General features: G+C 40.1%; 1 protein-coding gene across 4 annotated transcripts in view; it reads right to left on the reverse strand.

The window, feature by feature from the left end:
- CNDP1 (carnosine dipeptidase 1) overlaps positions 1-18,178 on the reverse strand; it is a 35,054-nt gene extending 16,876 nt beyond the window's left edge. For 2 of the 4 annotated variants that reach the window (XM_042869289.1, XM_042869290.1), the window contains exons 1-3: positions 15,533-15,820; positions 1,234-1,352; positions 517-660 (exon numbers count right to left, since the gene is read on the reverse strand). In XM_042869289.1, the coding sequence (XP_042725223.1) occupies positions 517-660; positions 1,234-1,311 (222 nt within the window). In that variant the 5' untranslated portion in view covers positions 1,312-1,352; positions 15,533-15,820. Of the gene's footprint in view, positions 1-516; positions 661-1,233; positions 1,353-15,532; positions 15,836-16,514 lie in introns of those variants that run through there. The other 2 variants (XM_042869288.1, XM_042869287.1) reach the window with 2 other exon arrangements.
- Between the last annotated feature and the right edge of the window lie 24 nt (positions 18,179-18,202).

Consider the following 18,202-nt stretch of genomic DNA (forward strand, 5'->3'; position numbering starts at 1 on the left):
CATTTTGACTAGTAAGTGACATGGCCTGATAATAATAAAATATTGCTGTGCCGCAAGATTCTTGAGTTGAGAGGTTCACTGACCTTCCCAGGAGCCTCATAGGAAGGAAAAGTGAATCCCTGGTCATGAGTTTTGAATTCCTCTGAGCACAGAAAGCCAGCAGCTTGGGGCAGGAAAGAGCCACAGCCTCAGTGAGATGAGTAAACTGGAGATAAACATTTCTCAGAGGCTAACTCTTACCTGTTGTTTTCCAAGAATCATTGAGCCCCTCAAAAAACAAAAATGACACTTAAGGTCCTATTTCTGGTAACATTTTCCTTGAAAAAGTTGCTTCCTTGTATGGAGACTTTGGTGAAGAGCTGATGCATTAACTGTGGTACATCATCAAGAAGAAAGTTAAAATAAACCATGGTAAAAATTCAGACCTTTTTCCTTTTCTTTCTGTCCTACAATTAATGGGTAAAACGTGACACATGCACACATATGACACTTTAAATACAAGGAATGGAGATGCACCTGCTGTGACCCCAGGCTTACTGAATTAACAGTGGCTCCCAAAGCTGCAAGCCTGGCTGCTGCCAATGACATCATTCGTACAACTTCTTTCCTCAGGTCTGGTTGCACAGAATCACTTTCCACAGCCACCCATTCCTTGAGATTCTGCACAGGAAGAAAAGAACAGCTCAATAAGCTGGTTGGTCTAAAACCTAGGAATGTGTGGTGATTTAATCTTCGTATGTGAAGACATCACACTGGAATATGGTTTCCTTTCCATCCTGTCAGCAATATGACGGAAGCTGTATGTTTTCCAACTGGTAAAGATTTGCCATGAGCCAGAATTGCCTTTCTTATGCTTAAAATGCACTGCCAGCCTTGGCCCCCAGCAAATCATTAGAGCCCCATGCCAACCCGTCTCTGCAGCGCTCCCTGGCATCAGCAGTAGGAGCTGTGAAGCCTGGTCACTTCTCCTATTCTAGTACATTTTGATTCAGTGGAGCCTCTCTGCCCAAGCCCAGTCTGCAAATGTCCATGCAAATACCTCTTCCACCTGGAGAGTCCCCAGCATCGATTGTCTTTTTGCAACTTTGCTTTGTGGCACAAAGGTGGCATACCCAACTCCAGACCTGAAACCTACTGCTCTCTAAATAGCAAACACTTATCTGTCATGTGGAACGTGAGCCTCCAGTACATTAGTGCTGCCTCTCAACTGTTTCCTAGCAGTACAATTCCTACCTCAATGAAGTCACTTTGATGTGCATCAATGTAGTTGAAGATCTCAGTCTCCAGCACTGAAATGGATGACAAGGACATTCTTGCCTTAAAGAGCAGCACAAGGCTGAGGTGGACACTATCTGAAAGTGAAAGATAAAATTAAGGAGTAGAGAAATCCTGTAACGTGCACTTCTTTTCTGCACTATGAACCACAGACAACTGTGCAGAATACTGAACCTTCTTTAGGTCCTCCAAACCAGGAGAAAGGATATCTGAGTTATTTTATCACATAAAATCTGCAATCATTCATAATCAATCTTCCAAAAGAAAAAAAAAAAATAGTGAAAAAAAATGACCAAAGAGTAAACAGCTTTGTGCTTTGCAATTTCTGCTTTGGAAGGAAATCAGGGGAAGTATTTTCCAAAGAAATTCTCGCTGCATCAGTTTTCAATGCACAGCTGCACGCTGCACATTCTGCAAAGACAGCCGCAGGGGAAGGCTTACAAACACCAGCACATGGCAGCTGCCCAGGGGAGTCATCTTTCCTTTTCTTCATTTCCAGAAAAGGAGGAAAATAGGTTCCCTGACACACACTCTGTTTTTCACATGAATAAGGAATAACAGCCCCAGCACAGATAACTAATAGCTGCCGTAGGTGAACAACAACAGCAGATATACTGAGACACTTGGTAAGTGCAGAATTCATTTAGTGCTTGCAAACCTCTCTGCATCTTGTTTTTCCTGAGATGAGTAATGATTTTAAAAATGTAATTTTTAAAAGTGTTTTTCTTTCTTTCTGAAGTTTTATTTTCTTGTTTCTTTGAAGTTCTTACTGTAGATTCTTGAATAGGTGTTAACCAAGTAATATATACAGCGAGGCTAAATTCAGAATAGCTGCTGTGTTGGGCTGGGTGATGGGATGAATCCCAAGGTCAAGACCCAGCACATTGACTCTATGCAGGTCTAGCCACAATTCCTTAACTCAGATGCATCATAAAATGATGATCTATAGCAATAATAATAATTTAAAGTATGTTTTTTTCCAACAGAGAAGTATAGGAAACCTGTGTGGAGAACAGAAGAAGGAAAGAAGGGAAGGGGAATAGGAGAGTGGAAAGAAGAGCTGGGGTTATCCCACCCGGAGAACAGCAGTCAGCTGAGGCATAGTAGTACTAAGTAGCCTGATGTGTTTCCAGCAACAGGCATAGCCACTGTTACTGCAGTGACACTTCAAACCAGCAAAGGAAACAGCAACAACAAAACACAAAAACTTCACTTTTTTTTTTCCTAAAATAACCAGACTAACTCCAGTCAAGATTTTCAGTTCATCTCCTAGACCCTTCAAAGTGTTTGCAATCTTGATCTTTAAAATCAAACTAGAGAAAGCAAACCTCCAAGATAATGATAACTAAAAACTGCTTCTGTGATTTCAGTATTGACCTAAAAGCCTGCAAGACCTGTTTTTAAACAGGGAGCTCTTTGTCCCTTTGTCAAAGCACATTTACCTGTAAAAACTACAGATTTGTTTTCCTGTAGAGACAAACTAGACAAAACAGCTTTGAAAATAATCTCTGAAACCCTGCTTCAGCCATGCCTTCTAGGAATTTGGTAAAGAACAGATCCTGAAGTTGAAAACTGAACATAGAGATCCCTAACATATGAAGTCCAGGCACCATTTTTCAAATCCTTTCAAGCACAGTTTCTTCCACATTACCGGTGACACAAGCCATTCTTCGAAGTAAAAACTTGAGAAGCTTTGTGACACTACATGTAATCACCACTGTCCGATTCCTCATTCCTGCTGACACTGGCAACACTGGTATTGCCAGAGACCAAATGCCAGTTCTGCAATACATTAGAGCTGCAAAGCACAGCTACAGAGGTCGCCTGTTGATCGAGACAAGAAAAATCTAAACCCAGGGCAATTTTAGGATGGAGATGTTAAGTGTGAAATATAATTTGATAAGATTTGACGGAAAATATCATAAAATCATTAAGGCCTGAAAAGACCACTAAGAACATCTAGTCCAGCCATCAACCCATCATAAGAAAAAACAAAAATCAAACGATGGTCAAAGAGGCACATTCTTCCCACGCTGTTTTCTTTAAGAGAAGGCAAACCTTGCCTCCAGCAGGTGGACCTAACCAACCATCATCTTCAAATACTACTATCGTCCATCACAGAAGCAACAATTTGGCATAAAACAAAAGGGATTTTTCAAGCAAGCATGAAAACATTCAAGACGTTTAAGAGGAGACAAGCTTTTAGGATTTAGCAACAAAAATGTAGTGGAGAATGACGATTTGGACTTCAGTAGGTAAAGTTATTATAGACAGCTTTAGATAGATCTTCAGTAGGGATGACTTAATAACAGAAGTTTATCAACCGGCATCCCAAACTTCAAAAGCCCAGTCTGGCTATTTCTTCCAGCCTTTGGCTGTGCATAAAGCTGCAAAAATTTGGCAACTGAAGTCCATTTTATAGAGAACAAGCATAATCACACATACCACCAGCAGGATTTCCCAGATGCAAAGAAAAGACAAGGCTGGGAATCCCATGTGGGGGTGGTGGTGGCTCTTCCCTGATGAACAAGGTTTACTGACAAAAGTGAAATTTTGACATTTTCCAGGGTGCTGCCTGGATGGATACAGAGGTTATTTGGGCTGTGATGCTGCAGGCTGTGTCTGAAAGAAGCCCAAAGTACTGGGGGATGATAAATGTTAGGCAAGAGACAGGCATAGAGGCAATCTTCATGCAGTTTGTAACAGCTCTGTCTGCATGATTTTGCACCACCTCACTTGAACCAGGAGCAGATTACCTTCATGTTGTCACAAATCCTCCTAGATGCCTCAGTTTCACATACATTTCACTCGTTCTTTCTAGTTTGTTGTTTCTAGACCTTGACAGGGTAAGTACTTGCAATGAATGTGTCCTCATTTAACCTTATTCTGTAAAACAAAACAGGCTTTTCTAGTTTCAGCTACCTAAAAAAGTACCTTTGGGGTACGTTGCACTTGAACAAGAAAGATCAGAACACAGGTTACAATATGGTTGTTAAAGTAACCACTTTCATACAATGAATAAGTACTGATTTCTCCATCATCCATAGTTTTCCCTCTTTCTGTTCATGCATTCCGTCTTTCTGAATTGCATGCATTTTCACTGTAAAAAAAATAGATGAGTATATAATATTTGGCAGCTTTGGGTGACTTGAAGAAACGCAGTTCTTTTAATATTACACAAAGGTCAGTATCACAGGAGGGCTTTTACATGGGAGACTTATAGTACGGTGAGGTTATCTCCTTCTTTATATGCTACATATGAATGACCTGGAAGAGATGCAGACAAGAGACATACATTTTCAAGTCAAGCCTTATTAGCTTCTAACCACTTAAGAAAATGAAAGAAGGATTCTAAAACCCTGCGGAAGGAAAAAGAAAAAACTCCTTCAAGCAAGCAAAACATTCTAGAAACAAGTGAGATGATTGAGAGGTTTTTCAGAGACAATCTTCAGTAAAAGTTTATAGAATGTCATAAGATTTTCTTGAAAGAGATAAGCATTAAACAATGGCAAAGTTCAGAAATTGAATGCAAGGAGATACTTACACAGTCCTCCAAAGCAGCAGAGCACACCAAACACTCAAACAAGAAATTAGGTAGCAGAAATGTTGTGCTGCACTTCAGGGAAATGGGGAGCAGCAGATGGGGCTTCTCATCCACGCATTGCTCACGCACAAACAAGGCTGATAGAAAGTGTTTGGACAGTGTCTGGGAAAGCTTGTGCAAAAAGAAGGTCGGTTTGATAATGGAGTAGAAAGATTTCAGGCAAGGCTGAAATAGCTCAGTGTTGCAAGGAGGGAAAAACAACCTGAAAGGATGATAAAGCCTGCAAAAGGAACATCAAACAAAGACTTCAGTGTTCAATTTCAAGTGTGTTTGACTTGTTCTCATTTTAAAGAGCAGTTGCTGCCTTATAGGAAAGTGCAATACGACTATTTTTAGAAATAATTTCTGACAGTCGCGCAGTTTCTCTTCCTTTGTTTCTTTGCAGTGAGAACACCGCGTGTCTCATTTCCTTCCATCTCCTTAAGTACATTAAAAGAAAACTTAATTGCCCTTAGAGGATGATTTAACAAGAAATCCAAGCTGATTCTTTAACTTGGATGTATCTGTGATAAAATGCCAGCTAAGTTTACACAGATTTGAGAACTCCCAAATGTGCTTTTCCACCATTCTCCCCATTCTTGGCATGTTTATCTTAGGTGATTCCTCCCAGAGATGCTGAGATGCAGCATTTGACTGGGGAGCTGCAGAGATTAGCGATGAGAACTGAACGTTTTACAACCAAGCTACAGAAAAAATAAAGGCAGAAACCACCTAGTTTTCAAATAATAAAAACAAAATTTGATGTGAAAAGAAGTAAAAAAATGTGTATGGTGGTAGGAGTTTATTGATGGTGGCAGGCTCCCTTGAGAGGAATACTCCCTCTATCAAATCACCGTCATTTAACTTCCTTTCATGATATTCAGAAAGAAGTGCTCCCTCTTTAATGCAAGCAGGCAGCCAAGGACCAGAGGCCTCTCCAGCTGGGTGAGGCTCTGCAAGGCGGTGAAGCATAGCTCTGCAGGCCAAGGACAGACCTCGTGCAGCTGCTAGAGGTGTAACAACATGGAGCCACGCAGATCTGGACACGAGTACCCTCACAAAGCCTGACTGTGTGGAGATGGTTAAAGAAATGGCATCAAGTCCAAAGAACTGCATAACAGCAAGGATGCTGTTTGGTGGGGAGCAGAGGTGACCTGGCACTTGCTGCCAGATGAGGCTGCAGCCTCCAGCAGAAGCCCTGAAGAAGCATTGAATGTGAGCTGCCTTGAGGGCTTTTCAGAGAACAACAATGGTCATCCTTGCACTTTTTTGCTCACACTGACTCCTAGAGAAAAAAACAAGCCTCTGTTTATCAGTTCTGGTTTGCTATATTGCAATAATAGTGAAGAAGAAAGCCCTTACCTCTTTGTTTTCTTGTTTTGCAGCTTTATGGCTGGTGATGAGACTGAGCCAAAAAAGATCTCCTCTGCCACGTGCAGAGCAAGGGCATTAATCTCAGTTCATGGTAGAGTCCTGTCATTATGAAGGGTACTTGAGAGTTAAAGATTAACTGTTGGTTTAGATGTTTAAATCTGTTCCTTTACCATATAATAATCCAAGCAAGAAATCCAATTCACTCACACAGTGATTCAGGAAAAAATTTCCCTTCCCCTTTCTCCTTTTCTCTCTGCAAGCGTTGGATCCTAGCAGCAATCTCAGCATCAGAAAGCACTTGAGCAACACTGATAAGTGTTTCTGCTTCACAGAGCTGCTTTGGAGGATGGAGAGAAAAGAGATGGCTTTTGTTTGCTGCTTCAGTTTGAAAAGTGGCAAATAAAAGTGTACATTTCTCCTAAAGGGAAGATCTTCTTCCAGGGAGTAATATTTCACTCTTTGCCCACGGAGGAAAACTTAATATTTATCTAAGATTTTTTTCTGATATTGAGTTTGCAATCAGATAAACACTGGTTTAAGGAGATCCTTCTCGGGAAGATAACTGAGCTGCCTTCTCCTCTTTTCATAACAAAAAGGTTAATATAAAAGAACCACAGGAGATACTGAACTATACGCAACAGCATGTAAGGCTGAGCTTTTACTCCAGTTCATAATGCCCTTTAGAACACAGTGAGCACCAAAAGGAAAAATGCAATATACACAAACATTGTTTACCAACTCTCTGGGATGACACTTGGCATGCAAATAATATCCTCTCAGACATGGGTAGTCCCATCATCATTTTGCAGCCAGTTCTTCCTTACAAAAGAGCCTCTGAACTTGTAGCAGACTCCTCATTTCAGGTGCCTGTGTCTGTGGACAAGCTCTATCCTTATGTTTGCTGTCCATTTTGAAGTATTCAATTATTAATACCTTGTATTAACAAGTCTTACAAGAGAGGTCATGCCTCAGAGCTTAGGCAGACATTTTCATTTATGTATTTCTTCTTCATTTAATATATAAAACCCATTTGCAAATGAAATGCAAAATTTGGGGGAATATTAAATACTTATTCATATCTATTTAAAATATTTTTATTTTTGCATAAATCTTGCCTTCCTTTACCCTAACTTTATATCTGTTGCTTGTTAGAGTTTTACTTGCATTACAATAGCAAGCATAAGATTAGAAATAGGTCAGCTAAATTTGTAGTCATTTAAGTCTACTTATCATTATACTACAGGAAAATAATATGATTGTGGGAACAAAAAGGAGTGATCATTACTTTGTAACTTATTATTTCATTGCTAATTGCTCCTTATTTTATACCTTATAACTTGGGACAAGGTTTAGAGTCCACAGGGTAAGAGATTGACTGTTTGACAGTCATTATATCGTTTATGGAGTATCATAAACATTGACAACATTGTTTAGAAGCTTTTTATGTGCAGGCAGCTTTATCTCCTTCATAAAAGCACTATGGCAGTAGCTTATTAACTGCAAGAAAGGCTGGAAAGATAACTGCAGGAAAGATAACTCAATTTGAATAGTTTAGCTAAGTGCTGACATGGACACCTTCTCCCTGGTAAGTCTTCAAGCAAGAGGAAGTAGCTTACAGAAAATTAAGAGAATTAAAATGGCAGGTTAAAGTGAAGGAGAACCAATGTGTTTATTCATCTTGTCCTTTGAAAAGGTAAGCTATCCAGGTCAGAGATGGTCTCCCACTTCGAGTTTTTACTACACCTCAGGGAAGCAGCCTCAGTGTTGATGCAAGTATGAGTAACTTAATTTCAGAAGCAGAAATAGCATGCCTTAATTGTCATCTTGACTTAATTGTCATCTTGATTTAAAAGTATCGTAAGTAATTACTAAGTTTGTAATAATACTAAGTTTGAGAGAGCAAATATGTAAGTATACTGTTAGGAGAAATACTTCATTGGCAGAGAAATGATATAATGGGTTTCACCACTACCTGTCCCTCCACAAGCAATTAGCTCTAGCTCCAGCCGGCTCTTTTTCATTTCTTGAAGGTATATTTCAGGAGAAGGAGAATGATATTGTAATATCACAATCTGTGGTACCTGGTAATTATTGCAGACAGTATTATTTCAGTCATTTCTCAGTATACCACCTTCATGAAATTTAAATTATCCCCTTCTCCTAGTAGCGTAAATCCAGAAAGGAGAAGCTCCTTCACACAACTCCCCAAAATACCAGTCACCGCCAAGCATTTCTGATTCTGCTCCCAGTGCAGCAGCAGCAAGCCCTTCTACCTCCTCACTCTTGCCTGCATCACGCTGCAGTTTGAGTAGAATTTTCAGACGTTGTCTCTCGAGATACTCATAACTGACGCCAAAATCTGGGACTACAGGTTAGGCAGCACTCTCTGCTACAGAACTTATCAGACAGAGCTGTGAAATTGCATTAGTAGAGAAGCAAAGACCACTAAGATCCAGAATTAACAGCTCCTACTTAACCATTGATAATCCCATTTGGGTATGGCTATGTAAAGAGACCAATTCATGGAAGACCTCAGTTCCCAGGTATATGGGAACTGCTGAATCACAACCTGAACCTCTGATTGATCACCTGAGACGAGCAATGAGTCAGCCATGGCAGCACAGATGAAGGCAATTCACTTGTGCTGCCGGAAGGGGTGGAGCCTGGCTCACTTCTCCTAGACCATTTAAGAGCTCACTGCCAGTAGAGAATGATCTCTTCTGGAGATCCCTCCTCTGGAGATTTGCAGCAAGCCCAGGACACAGGTAGGTACTCTATCTATTCTCTTTTTGTTATTATAAGCTGCTTAGCCAAACTTTCTGGTTTATTTCATAATTATAACATCTTTATGTTCATTGATTATATACCAGGCAACAGGTCACACAATGCTTCAACAAAGGTTGGTGGCTGTAGGCTGTGCTGCATGTGAAGCAGTGATGCTCAGCACCTTTCAGGAGCAGGGCCACCAAGGCTTACAACACTGTAAAACAGCAGTTAGTAACATGGAGCCTTCTCACCGCGTATTTCTGGTTCAGCAAGAGCTCTGTAAACAGATCTCTGACCACACAGAGTTTATATGACAGGCTGGGGAAGAATAAAAAAAGTTCATCGAGCACCTTCTCCAGTATGGTCTATTAAATGGTAGAATAGAAGACTTCCTATTTTTTCCAAGACTAAGATTGTAAATTCATTTAACAGTTAAGCAGAAGTATTTTCAAATGTTAATAATGCTGAAGTGACAGCAGGAGGTTCTGCCAGTCTTAATATCCTTCAGGCAGCTTTGCTCAGACAAACCACAACAGCATTCTTTCAGGGGTGATTAAAGCTCTCCATGCAGGTGAGGTTCTTACCCATAGATCACTCACACAGCAGTTATGCAGCAACTACAGTCAGACACTGGCTTTGAGTTTGCAGCATTAAATTGACGCTAACCATGCAGTACATCTTCTACGCATTCTTCATACTGCCTTCTCCCAGGAGAAAACATTCTGCGGGGCCCAGGAGCCAGAAGAGACAGGAGGTGAAGGCCTGAAGAGGTGGTGTGCAATGTGCCCCTGGGAGCACCAAGGAGTTAACACTGGGACAGTTCACTAACCTTCATCCTGGCTGGCATCAAAGGCCACAAGCAGCAGCCTTTGAATAAAGCCTGTGTGTTTCCATTGCTGCCATTCTGTTGTTGGAGTGAACCAAAGCAAGTGGAGAGGTACTTATCTTAAACAATTTGCTCTTAAAGAGCTCAAAACTGTTCATACATGTATATATACATATAAATGCACATGTATAAACACGTAAACAAAACTTGCATCCTAGGGTAGCTGATGTTTCTGTTGGGAGGTCTGTGTGGTTGTAACTTACTTAAGGAGGAGTACAAAGTATTTCATAGCACATCTCTTCTATCAAAGTACTGCTGTTTATATCAAGGGTAAAATAAATACTGCCAGAACAGGTGTGTGTGTTAAACTGAGCCTCCGCACCAGCGATGTGTTGTGCACATCATACTATCAACAGCCTGTTTTGTGAGAGATGTGATAACATCCCGGCAAAAGCACAGGCAGATAATTACAAGGCTGGTGTCTTTGGTTAGAAAACCAGTTCATATTTGGGTACCTTGTTAAATGCCTGCATGTTGGCTCTGAGCCTGCTAATGAGTGAAGTAGATCAAGGCAAGAAGGTCAGGCACTTTGGATGAGATGCAATAAACTTAATGGCAACATCAGCAGGAAAAGCAGCCTTACTTGCTCCAGCAGGGTTTACAGTCTAAACATTAAATATTTTGCCTACAAATAAGCATTCTGTCCCCCTTTGTGACAGCCTTTCTGAGCAGAGGAAAGATTTCTCATATGTTCAAAGGCCTTCCAAGAGAAGTGCAGCACATGCCTTGACATGGCTTAAAAAACAGCAGTGGCTTTACTTTTTTTGTACTATAGGCATCCGAACATTTAGAAGTGATGCTTTCATAGCTCTTAGCCTCTAAGTGAATGACAGTTTTGGATATAAGTCATTAATCCTACATTCCAAATGCTTAAATCCTCATACAAGTTCCAGAATTTTTGTTGAAATATTTGATGTAATTCATGAAGATGCATAAAGTTAGTATCCATTCAGTGCACTTCAGAGGGAAGAAAATCACATCTTAATTATAGATCCCACAGCTGACAAGACTCTTGCACTCAAAATAAGTAACATCACTGGCTTTGCTTTTCTGCTTTTTCTGAAGCATTTTTTCTGTGTGTGATCCCACCCAACTGATCAGCAGCCAGACCCCTTCAGGACTCTGGCTTTCCTTCCCCTGCCTTCAGCAGATTGTTCTTAATCCTAAAAATTAGGAAACTGAAAGGAATTGTGTGGCCAACTGCAAGGATGCCTTTGAGAGACAGAAACAAAAAATATCAAAACACATCCAGTGAAAAGAAGAAAATTACTTTCTGCCACAAGAATGATGTTATGCAGCCAAAAGGGCCAACCATACACTGGGGTGCATCAGACCCAGCACTGCCACCAAGCAAGGGAAGGGGTTGCATTGCTCTGCTCTGTGCAGCCACATGTTGAGTACCACATGCAAGTTTGGGTGCCACAATATAAGAAGGACATGAAACTATGAGAGAGCATCCAAAGGAGGCATACAAAGATAGCAAAGAGTCCAGAAGACAAGGTGTGAGGAGCAGCTAAGGCCCCTGGGTTGGTTCAGCCCAGAGCAGAGACAACTGAGGGATGCCTCGCGGTGACTGCAGCTCCTCCTTTTTTTCCATCCATTTGCACGACATCATGATTCTTTGATTATTTGCTGCACACTGGGACTGACACAGTGAATGGCACAGGTGAAGATCCTTTACCTTAATCCATTACATGAAACTACATAGAAACTTCCATAACGAAGCACTGAAAATACAGAGATGCCATTATTTTTCTTTCTACATGGGAAAAATACAACACCCATGTCCTTTGTCATGCCCCTTTATCAGAATACAAGGAAACCTTTTGATGAGCAAATGTATGAATCTTTCATGCCCCAGGTCAGCATCCTGAATTCAAAAAAAAAAAAAAACAAAAAAAACACACACACAGAAACCAGAACACTTTTTCCTCACATGCCCCTCACATTCCCAGGGCATCTCCCTCCCTTAGTTCTGTACAGATTAGGATTACATTTTTTCCTGCTTACACCTATGGGAAACCAGCTGAACAGGTGGATTTCTGCAACAGAACCTGAGAAGCACAATTTTGCAATACAAATTTTGCAGATAATTTACGGCAAGCAATCATAAACAGAAGATAATGGCATAATAAGATGCACTCACTTTTCCCATCACATTTAGAGAAGAAAAAATATATTCATAATATCGGTATTTCGTTTCCCAACTTGCCATAGGCCTGCTTTCATCTATCTGATCATATACTGTTGGGGCAAAAGAAAACTTACTGTTAAAAGTGTTGCTAGAGGCAGGATATGTCCCTATTCCCAACGCAGTAAATACAAAAAGAATTCATCTGGAAGAGTTTAGCTTGGAAGCATAACAGGCATAAGGATACAAAGTCAAAACTCTCCCTTTAGTATCTTACATGAATGATTTCAGCTGAATGCAATGGCACCATGGATGTCTCAGATTCTTCAGAAGCATGCAGTGTCTCCAGCAACAGGTAAACACACCTGTTATCTACCTAAACTCGCTCCTTCTTAGCTAGGAAGGAAATACTCTACAGAGATGTTAGATATCGCACTTTGCTGAGGCTTCATACGAAGCCTGCAAGAGAGAAGAGCGAGCACATTTTCCCCCTAAACAGCTAATTTTCAAGGAGTCACATTTATAGCATAAAAAAAAATAATGTCAGCTTGAAGTAGTGTGGCTGATTCCTTTTGAATTATCTCAGCACAGTGTCATTTTATCTGGATATTTCATTTACCCCTGTGACTGGTAATTGGACCCTAAACTGGGTAACAGATTTAGTGGGATCAAGCTCTCCAATTCAGAGTACCGTGAAAACAGAATTTTTCATCTTTAAACTGAAAGATAAATGGATGTTTTCCAGCTAATATGCGCCACTTTAAGACCTGAAGGAAGGGGTTTACAGGGTGTGTTGCTTTGCATTTGGTGCATTTCCTGTTAATACTAAGATGCAAGTTTTTCCCATGCCAATCTTGACAACTCTCAGAAGATTGGTGAATCTGAGAAAATGACTGACAGACCAAGCTTGTGAATTGATGCATTGCTTGCCAGAATAGCTGTCTTACCCGAAGTACCCAATCCTCTCTCAGAATCCTGCACATTTCTGGATATATTAGCCTCCCTACTGCATTGGTGTCTATTAATTTATATGGAAGAAAAGACTGCCCCATTGCAGACCCCTTGCTACTGAACAAATATCAAGTTCTTATTTCAGATTCATTCTGTTTTAACGTTAACGTTAAGTGTATTTATTTTCAGAATCTTTCTTCTCTGCCATTAAGGTCTCTTAATGGCAGAGATCATAGAATCATAGGCTCACCGAGGTTGGAAAAGACCTCCAAGATCATCCAATCCAACCACCTGCCTAACACCAATATTTTCCCACTAAACCGTGTTCCTTTATTCCATTAAAGCTCTTCCACGTTAACCAAATTACAAGAAGGAGTTGGAGGAGTACTTATTGCTGCAGCTCTCTCCACTCTTCCTAATGAGGGCAGAGTAGCTGAACCAGTTTTACCTTTGGAACAGATAATGCTAATCAGCTGTTAGTGAGCACTTGCTTCAAGGTGACAGCAGCATCCTGCTAATTCTGCTGTATTTGTACATAGATGGTTGTGGAACTACAAGGCATTAAGAAAATGAGATGAATCATCTTAAATATTAATATTTTCACTTGATGACTGAATCCCCTGTCATGTCATACAGGAACACTTTTGCAGAGTAGGCAATGTAATATAGCATCATTTCCTATCAATTTAAAACTAAGTAAATCTAGCACTCCCTAATTATTATTTATGTGTTTGTTTTTTTTTTAATTATTCTGTCTTTTAATTACTCCTTAACACGAAATTTAATTCCCTTATATATCTTGAATCTCAGGAACTGGCTATAATTTTGTACAGTAAAGAGATCAGATTTCTTCTTCTATTTACTCACTATCCAAGAGAACAATAAAACAGTCATCTAAAGATGCTGCTTTATACTGACATTTAGTGGTTTGATTTATTTGTAGACAGAATCAGCAGCCTTCAAAGGCTTCTTCCTCAAATACTATTCATACACATTGCTTGTGGACTCGGACATTACCAAAGCTGGTCATCCTGTGCACATCAGTGAATTCCAATTGACCACTGCAGAACACACATTAGCAAGCAGAACACAGAGGAGGTGTCTCTGCACAAATACTTCCTTAAGTATCTTCCTAATAACTGAATGTTATTTGAAACTGATAATGTAAAATTTGGCACTTTCTTTTTTTGCCATTGGTCAAATTTGCTGCAATAGTCTATAACTATATACATTATATAGTTACTCTTAAAGTTTATATAGATTATAAAGTTTATGTAGATTATGTAGTTACTCATAAAGGAATTTACTTCCTCTTTCTGTGATGATACCCTGGGGGGATCAACAGGTCTCACGATTCAAACGCACCGCACAGTAAGGATGACAAAAGCAGCTGTTTAGTTGTGTTTGTTGCCTCATTGCTCAGAAGGGATGAAACATAAGAACTCTGTGGGTTGTCCCCATGATTGAGAAGAACACAAGCCTGCCCAGATAGAATGAGGCCACCATGTACCAATGTGTCAGCATCAGCTGGCACATTCCATTGGCATGCATTTTAAGCAGTTCAAGAAATCTCAGAATCTCTAAGGATATGCAAAATTAATAGAATAATGAATATTTAAAATATTAAAAAAACATGCCTTACCATACAGGGTTTGTCAGAACCTAGCATCACAAAATGGAGTGGTATGAGTAAGATAGCAAGGGACTGCAGTCAGAATCACCCACAAATAAGCTTTTCTGAGCAGTCTAAGCAGATCCTTCAGAGTGATCTAAATCCTCTGCATAATTTGTGAATTATGAGGACATTGAATCAGACTGACTCCTGATGCATAAAAGCATCTTGAACACCTTGATCAACTCTATCTTAATCGAACAAATTGAGATAAAAATTTTTAAAAAGTAATATTTTTAAGCTAATACTTGAACAAAGTGAACAAACTTGCATTCTTTATCTAGATCAGCTGTGTTACTTCTACTTCACATTGCTTCCAGGTCAAGATCACAATGTTTTTGAAAGTGGTCTATAGAATAAACTTATGGAAAAATGTTTTAATTTATTTGCTCCATGTAAACTCATTGTTAAACCAAAGCCTGTGCTTTCCAAGTGTATGGAAAGTGTTAAATCACAGCCTGAACCAACTTACTGAGCACCTGGGGAAAGGACCTGGTCAGCCATGAGAGCACAGGTGAAGGCAATTCAGCTGTGTGTCCAGGAGTGGAGCCTGGCTGCACCTCTCTTAGACCCCATTTAAAGGCTGACTGCTGCTGGGGAAGGATCTCTTTCCGGTGATCCCCCCAGACCATGGTGAAGCTAGTTTGGCTAAGCAGAAGTTCATAGAAAATCCCAACAATTTAAGGACATGTACCATTGGGTCAGCAGGCAATGAGTTGAGCTCCTGCCTTGTTCAGCCATAACAGCTAAATATCAGATGAACAAAACATGGGTGCCAAACAAGAGCAAGCAGTAAACGAGCCAAGCATGCATACATTGGTAGCCCTTGTAGGCCCAGCCAAGAGTCAGACAGATAAGAGAAGAGCATAACACCCTTCCTTTTTACAGCCTTACCTTTGTTTTCCTGTAAATAGAGAACTGGTATTAATATTCTCTGCTCAGACAAATTGGAGACTGCAGCCCTGCACCTCTGTAAAGTTGTTCCTGTGTAAATCTGCCCCACGGAAATGGTGACTGTAGGCAAAGAGATGAGTAAAACTGCACAATCAGCAAGAATATTTTTCCAGTACTTAACATCACATTGGAATTATTCAGCACAGTAAAATGCCCAGTGGCTACAAAGCTATCCAACACTCTCAGTCCTGTTCTTCTGTAGTACCTTCACTAAACAAAGAGTGGTCTGGACAGCCAAGCCAGTTCACCTAGAAGCCTTTTAATGAGCATATATTTATACCTGCGTTCATGTTATATATTAACTGGAATTGATCAACCTTTCAGTAAACAGGGAAAAAAGCAACAATACAAAGTTTTGCAGGGAAAACATCACTCATGCATCCAGCAGATGGTGCTATGATCTCCTATACTTCACTGAAGTTTTTTTTTTTCCCCATGTTTAACTGTTTCACAACACATGTAATGTCCAGCTTCCACATTCTGAGTGCTGCTTTTCAAACAACATCAGCTACTGAGAATTTAAGTAAACCCCTGTACAATGCAAAAGAGTCAAAGATGTCACAGACCAGTTCTCTGCAAAGGGTATTAGTTTCCTGGAAGCCTTCAAGAAGGCAGTTCTGAAGAAGGCAAACAGCAGAAGCTGGTGTCATAGTCCTTTCTGCCTGCAGTGTTCATTCCAGTCAAGTATTACCATTTTTGTTATTACCTTTGGCAGTGACACCTAAAGAAAGCTTTGCTACTATGCAAATATACGCTACTATGCAGTAATACTGATTTCTAATTCTAAAGTTATACAACTTAACAGCTGCAACATTGTATAATCAATGAATATACAATCAACGAAATGTTATAATTAAGAAATATACAAGAAAGTTAGGCTACACAGATAATCACACTAAAGAAGAATGGATGGAAAGCTTACCCTTGCCCTGGGCTTGCTGAGTAGGCTCCAAGAGGAGTGATCTCCAAAAGATATTCTTTCCCAGTGGTAGTCAGCTCTTAAATGGGGGTCTAGGAGAGGTAGAGCCAGGCTCCACCCCTTCCAGTAGCACAGGTGAATTGCTTTCACCTGCATTCCCAGTGCTGACTCATTGTTTGCCTTAGGTGGTCAATCAGAGGTTCAGGCCATGATTCAGCAGTTCCCATACAAAAGTCCATTTAGTTTTATAAAGCCCTATTACTTTAGCAACTTACACTTCAGTGCTCATTTTGCTCAGGGACAAAATCTTATTCTAAGTTTTTCTCCCCACAGGGTTTGACACTCACCCCATGCTGGAATATTCCTGCAGTCTGTCCAATAGAATCTGTTTCCAAGCCTCTTCCAGAAATTCCTTAACATACCTAATGCTGTTTTGGACAATTTTCACTGCTCTGCCATACCATGATTATTCAGGAAGTGTAGGACCTTAAGCAGAATCTTTAGTGCAGAACTTGAGTCAATTGACTGATTCTCAATACAACAGTTAGAAATGACAACTATAAACATGCTTTCTGAACATAGTTCATGATATTATCAGTTTTCTGACCATTTAAATAAGTTCCCTTACACACTGTGAGAAACCCATTACCCTCAGTCCATGAAGTGGATTTTAGAAGTTTTTATACTTCTCAAATTAATAGGTAGAAAAGCAATATAAACTCACCCTAACCCTTTTCAGACAGTCACTCCATTTAAAGAAGTATGAGCCATCAACTCAATAACTAGGGAAGCTGCTTTAAACATACTGATTGCTTGGACATGTTGTCCTATATAACCAGTTGGTCTCCACATACAGATGACCCCTGAATACTTACACGTGCCATCTTGCACATACCAGATTTCAGCATCACTGTGAGGTGAGAACCTCATGTTACTAGAGAAGCTTGGTACTTGCAAGTACCAAAATGGCCATATGATGCAGGTCTCAGCCTGTACCCCAGCTGCAAGTACAAGTGCAATGTTTAAACTTCCATTTAAAAAAAAAAAAAAAAAAAGGCAGAGAAGCTCTAGAAGATGTATAGTGAGAACAGAAGCCTCCTTCCTGCCTCAATAGTCGTTCACAGTAAAGACTCCAGATCGCCAGCAACAATAAAAATCAGACAGATAGGGCATTACTACTTACTGTAGTTCCCTACAGATGCAGCAGATGCTACTTTACTCATCACTATACAGGACTTGTAGGAATGCACCATGCTCTCAGGCATTTCTCAGAGCAAAGCATCATTACTTAAAATATTTGCCTATCTTAACCTGCTAATGCTTGTCTAGGAAGTCAGAAACAGTGAGTCAAATCCAATTCAGATTAGCAAACCCTTAAGAGATTTTTTTTTTTTTTAAACTTAACTTCAGAAAGTGCTGGAACTGAGTGTTTCCAAAAGATACTTTGAAGCTCAGTGTTAGTAATTGTAATGAGTGATGCTTCTCTCCCAAATCTGCTTATAGATTTCACCCACTCACTTTCACTATCACTTGTGTGAGTGCAATGTCCTGGCTCATAGAGCCAAAAAGAAACATCCTGTTTTCTCTCAGATGGGTAAGATTCTGCAACATGAGCTTCACATCAGCTAGCTGCTATAGAACTTAAAAGTACTCAGCAATAAAATTGTCTCCCAGCAAGTACAGTCTGTATC

The sequence above is a fragment of the Lagopus leucura genome, unplaced genomic scaffold (genome assembly GCF_019238085.1).
Source record: "Lagopus leucura isolate 7727_CA_CO unplaced genomic scaffold, USGS_WTPT01 Super-Scaffold_100002, whole genome shotgun sequence".
In the NCBI taxonomy this organism is placed as follows: domain Eukaryota; kingdom Metazoa; phylum Chordata; class Aves; order Galliformes; family Phasianidae; genus Lagopus; species Lagopus leucura.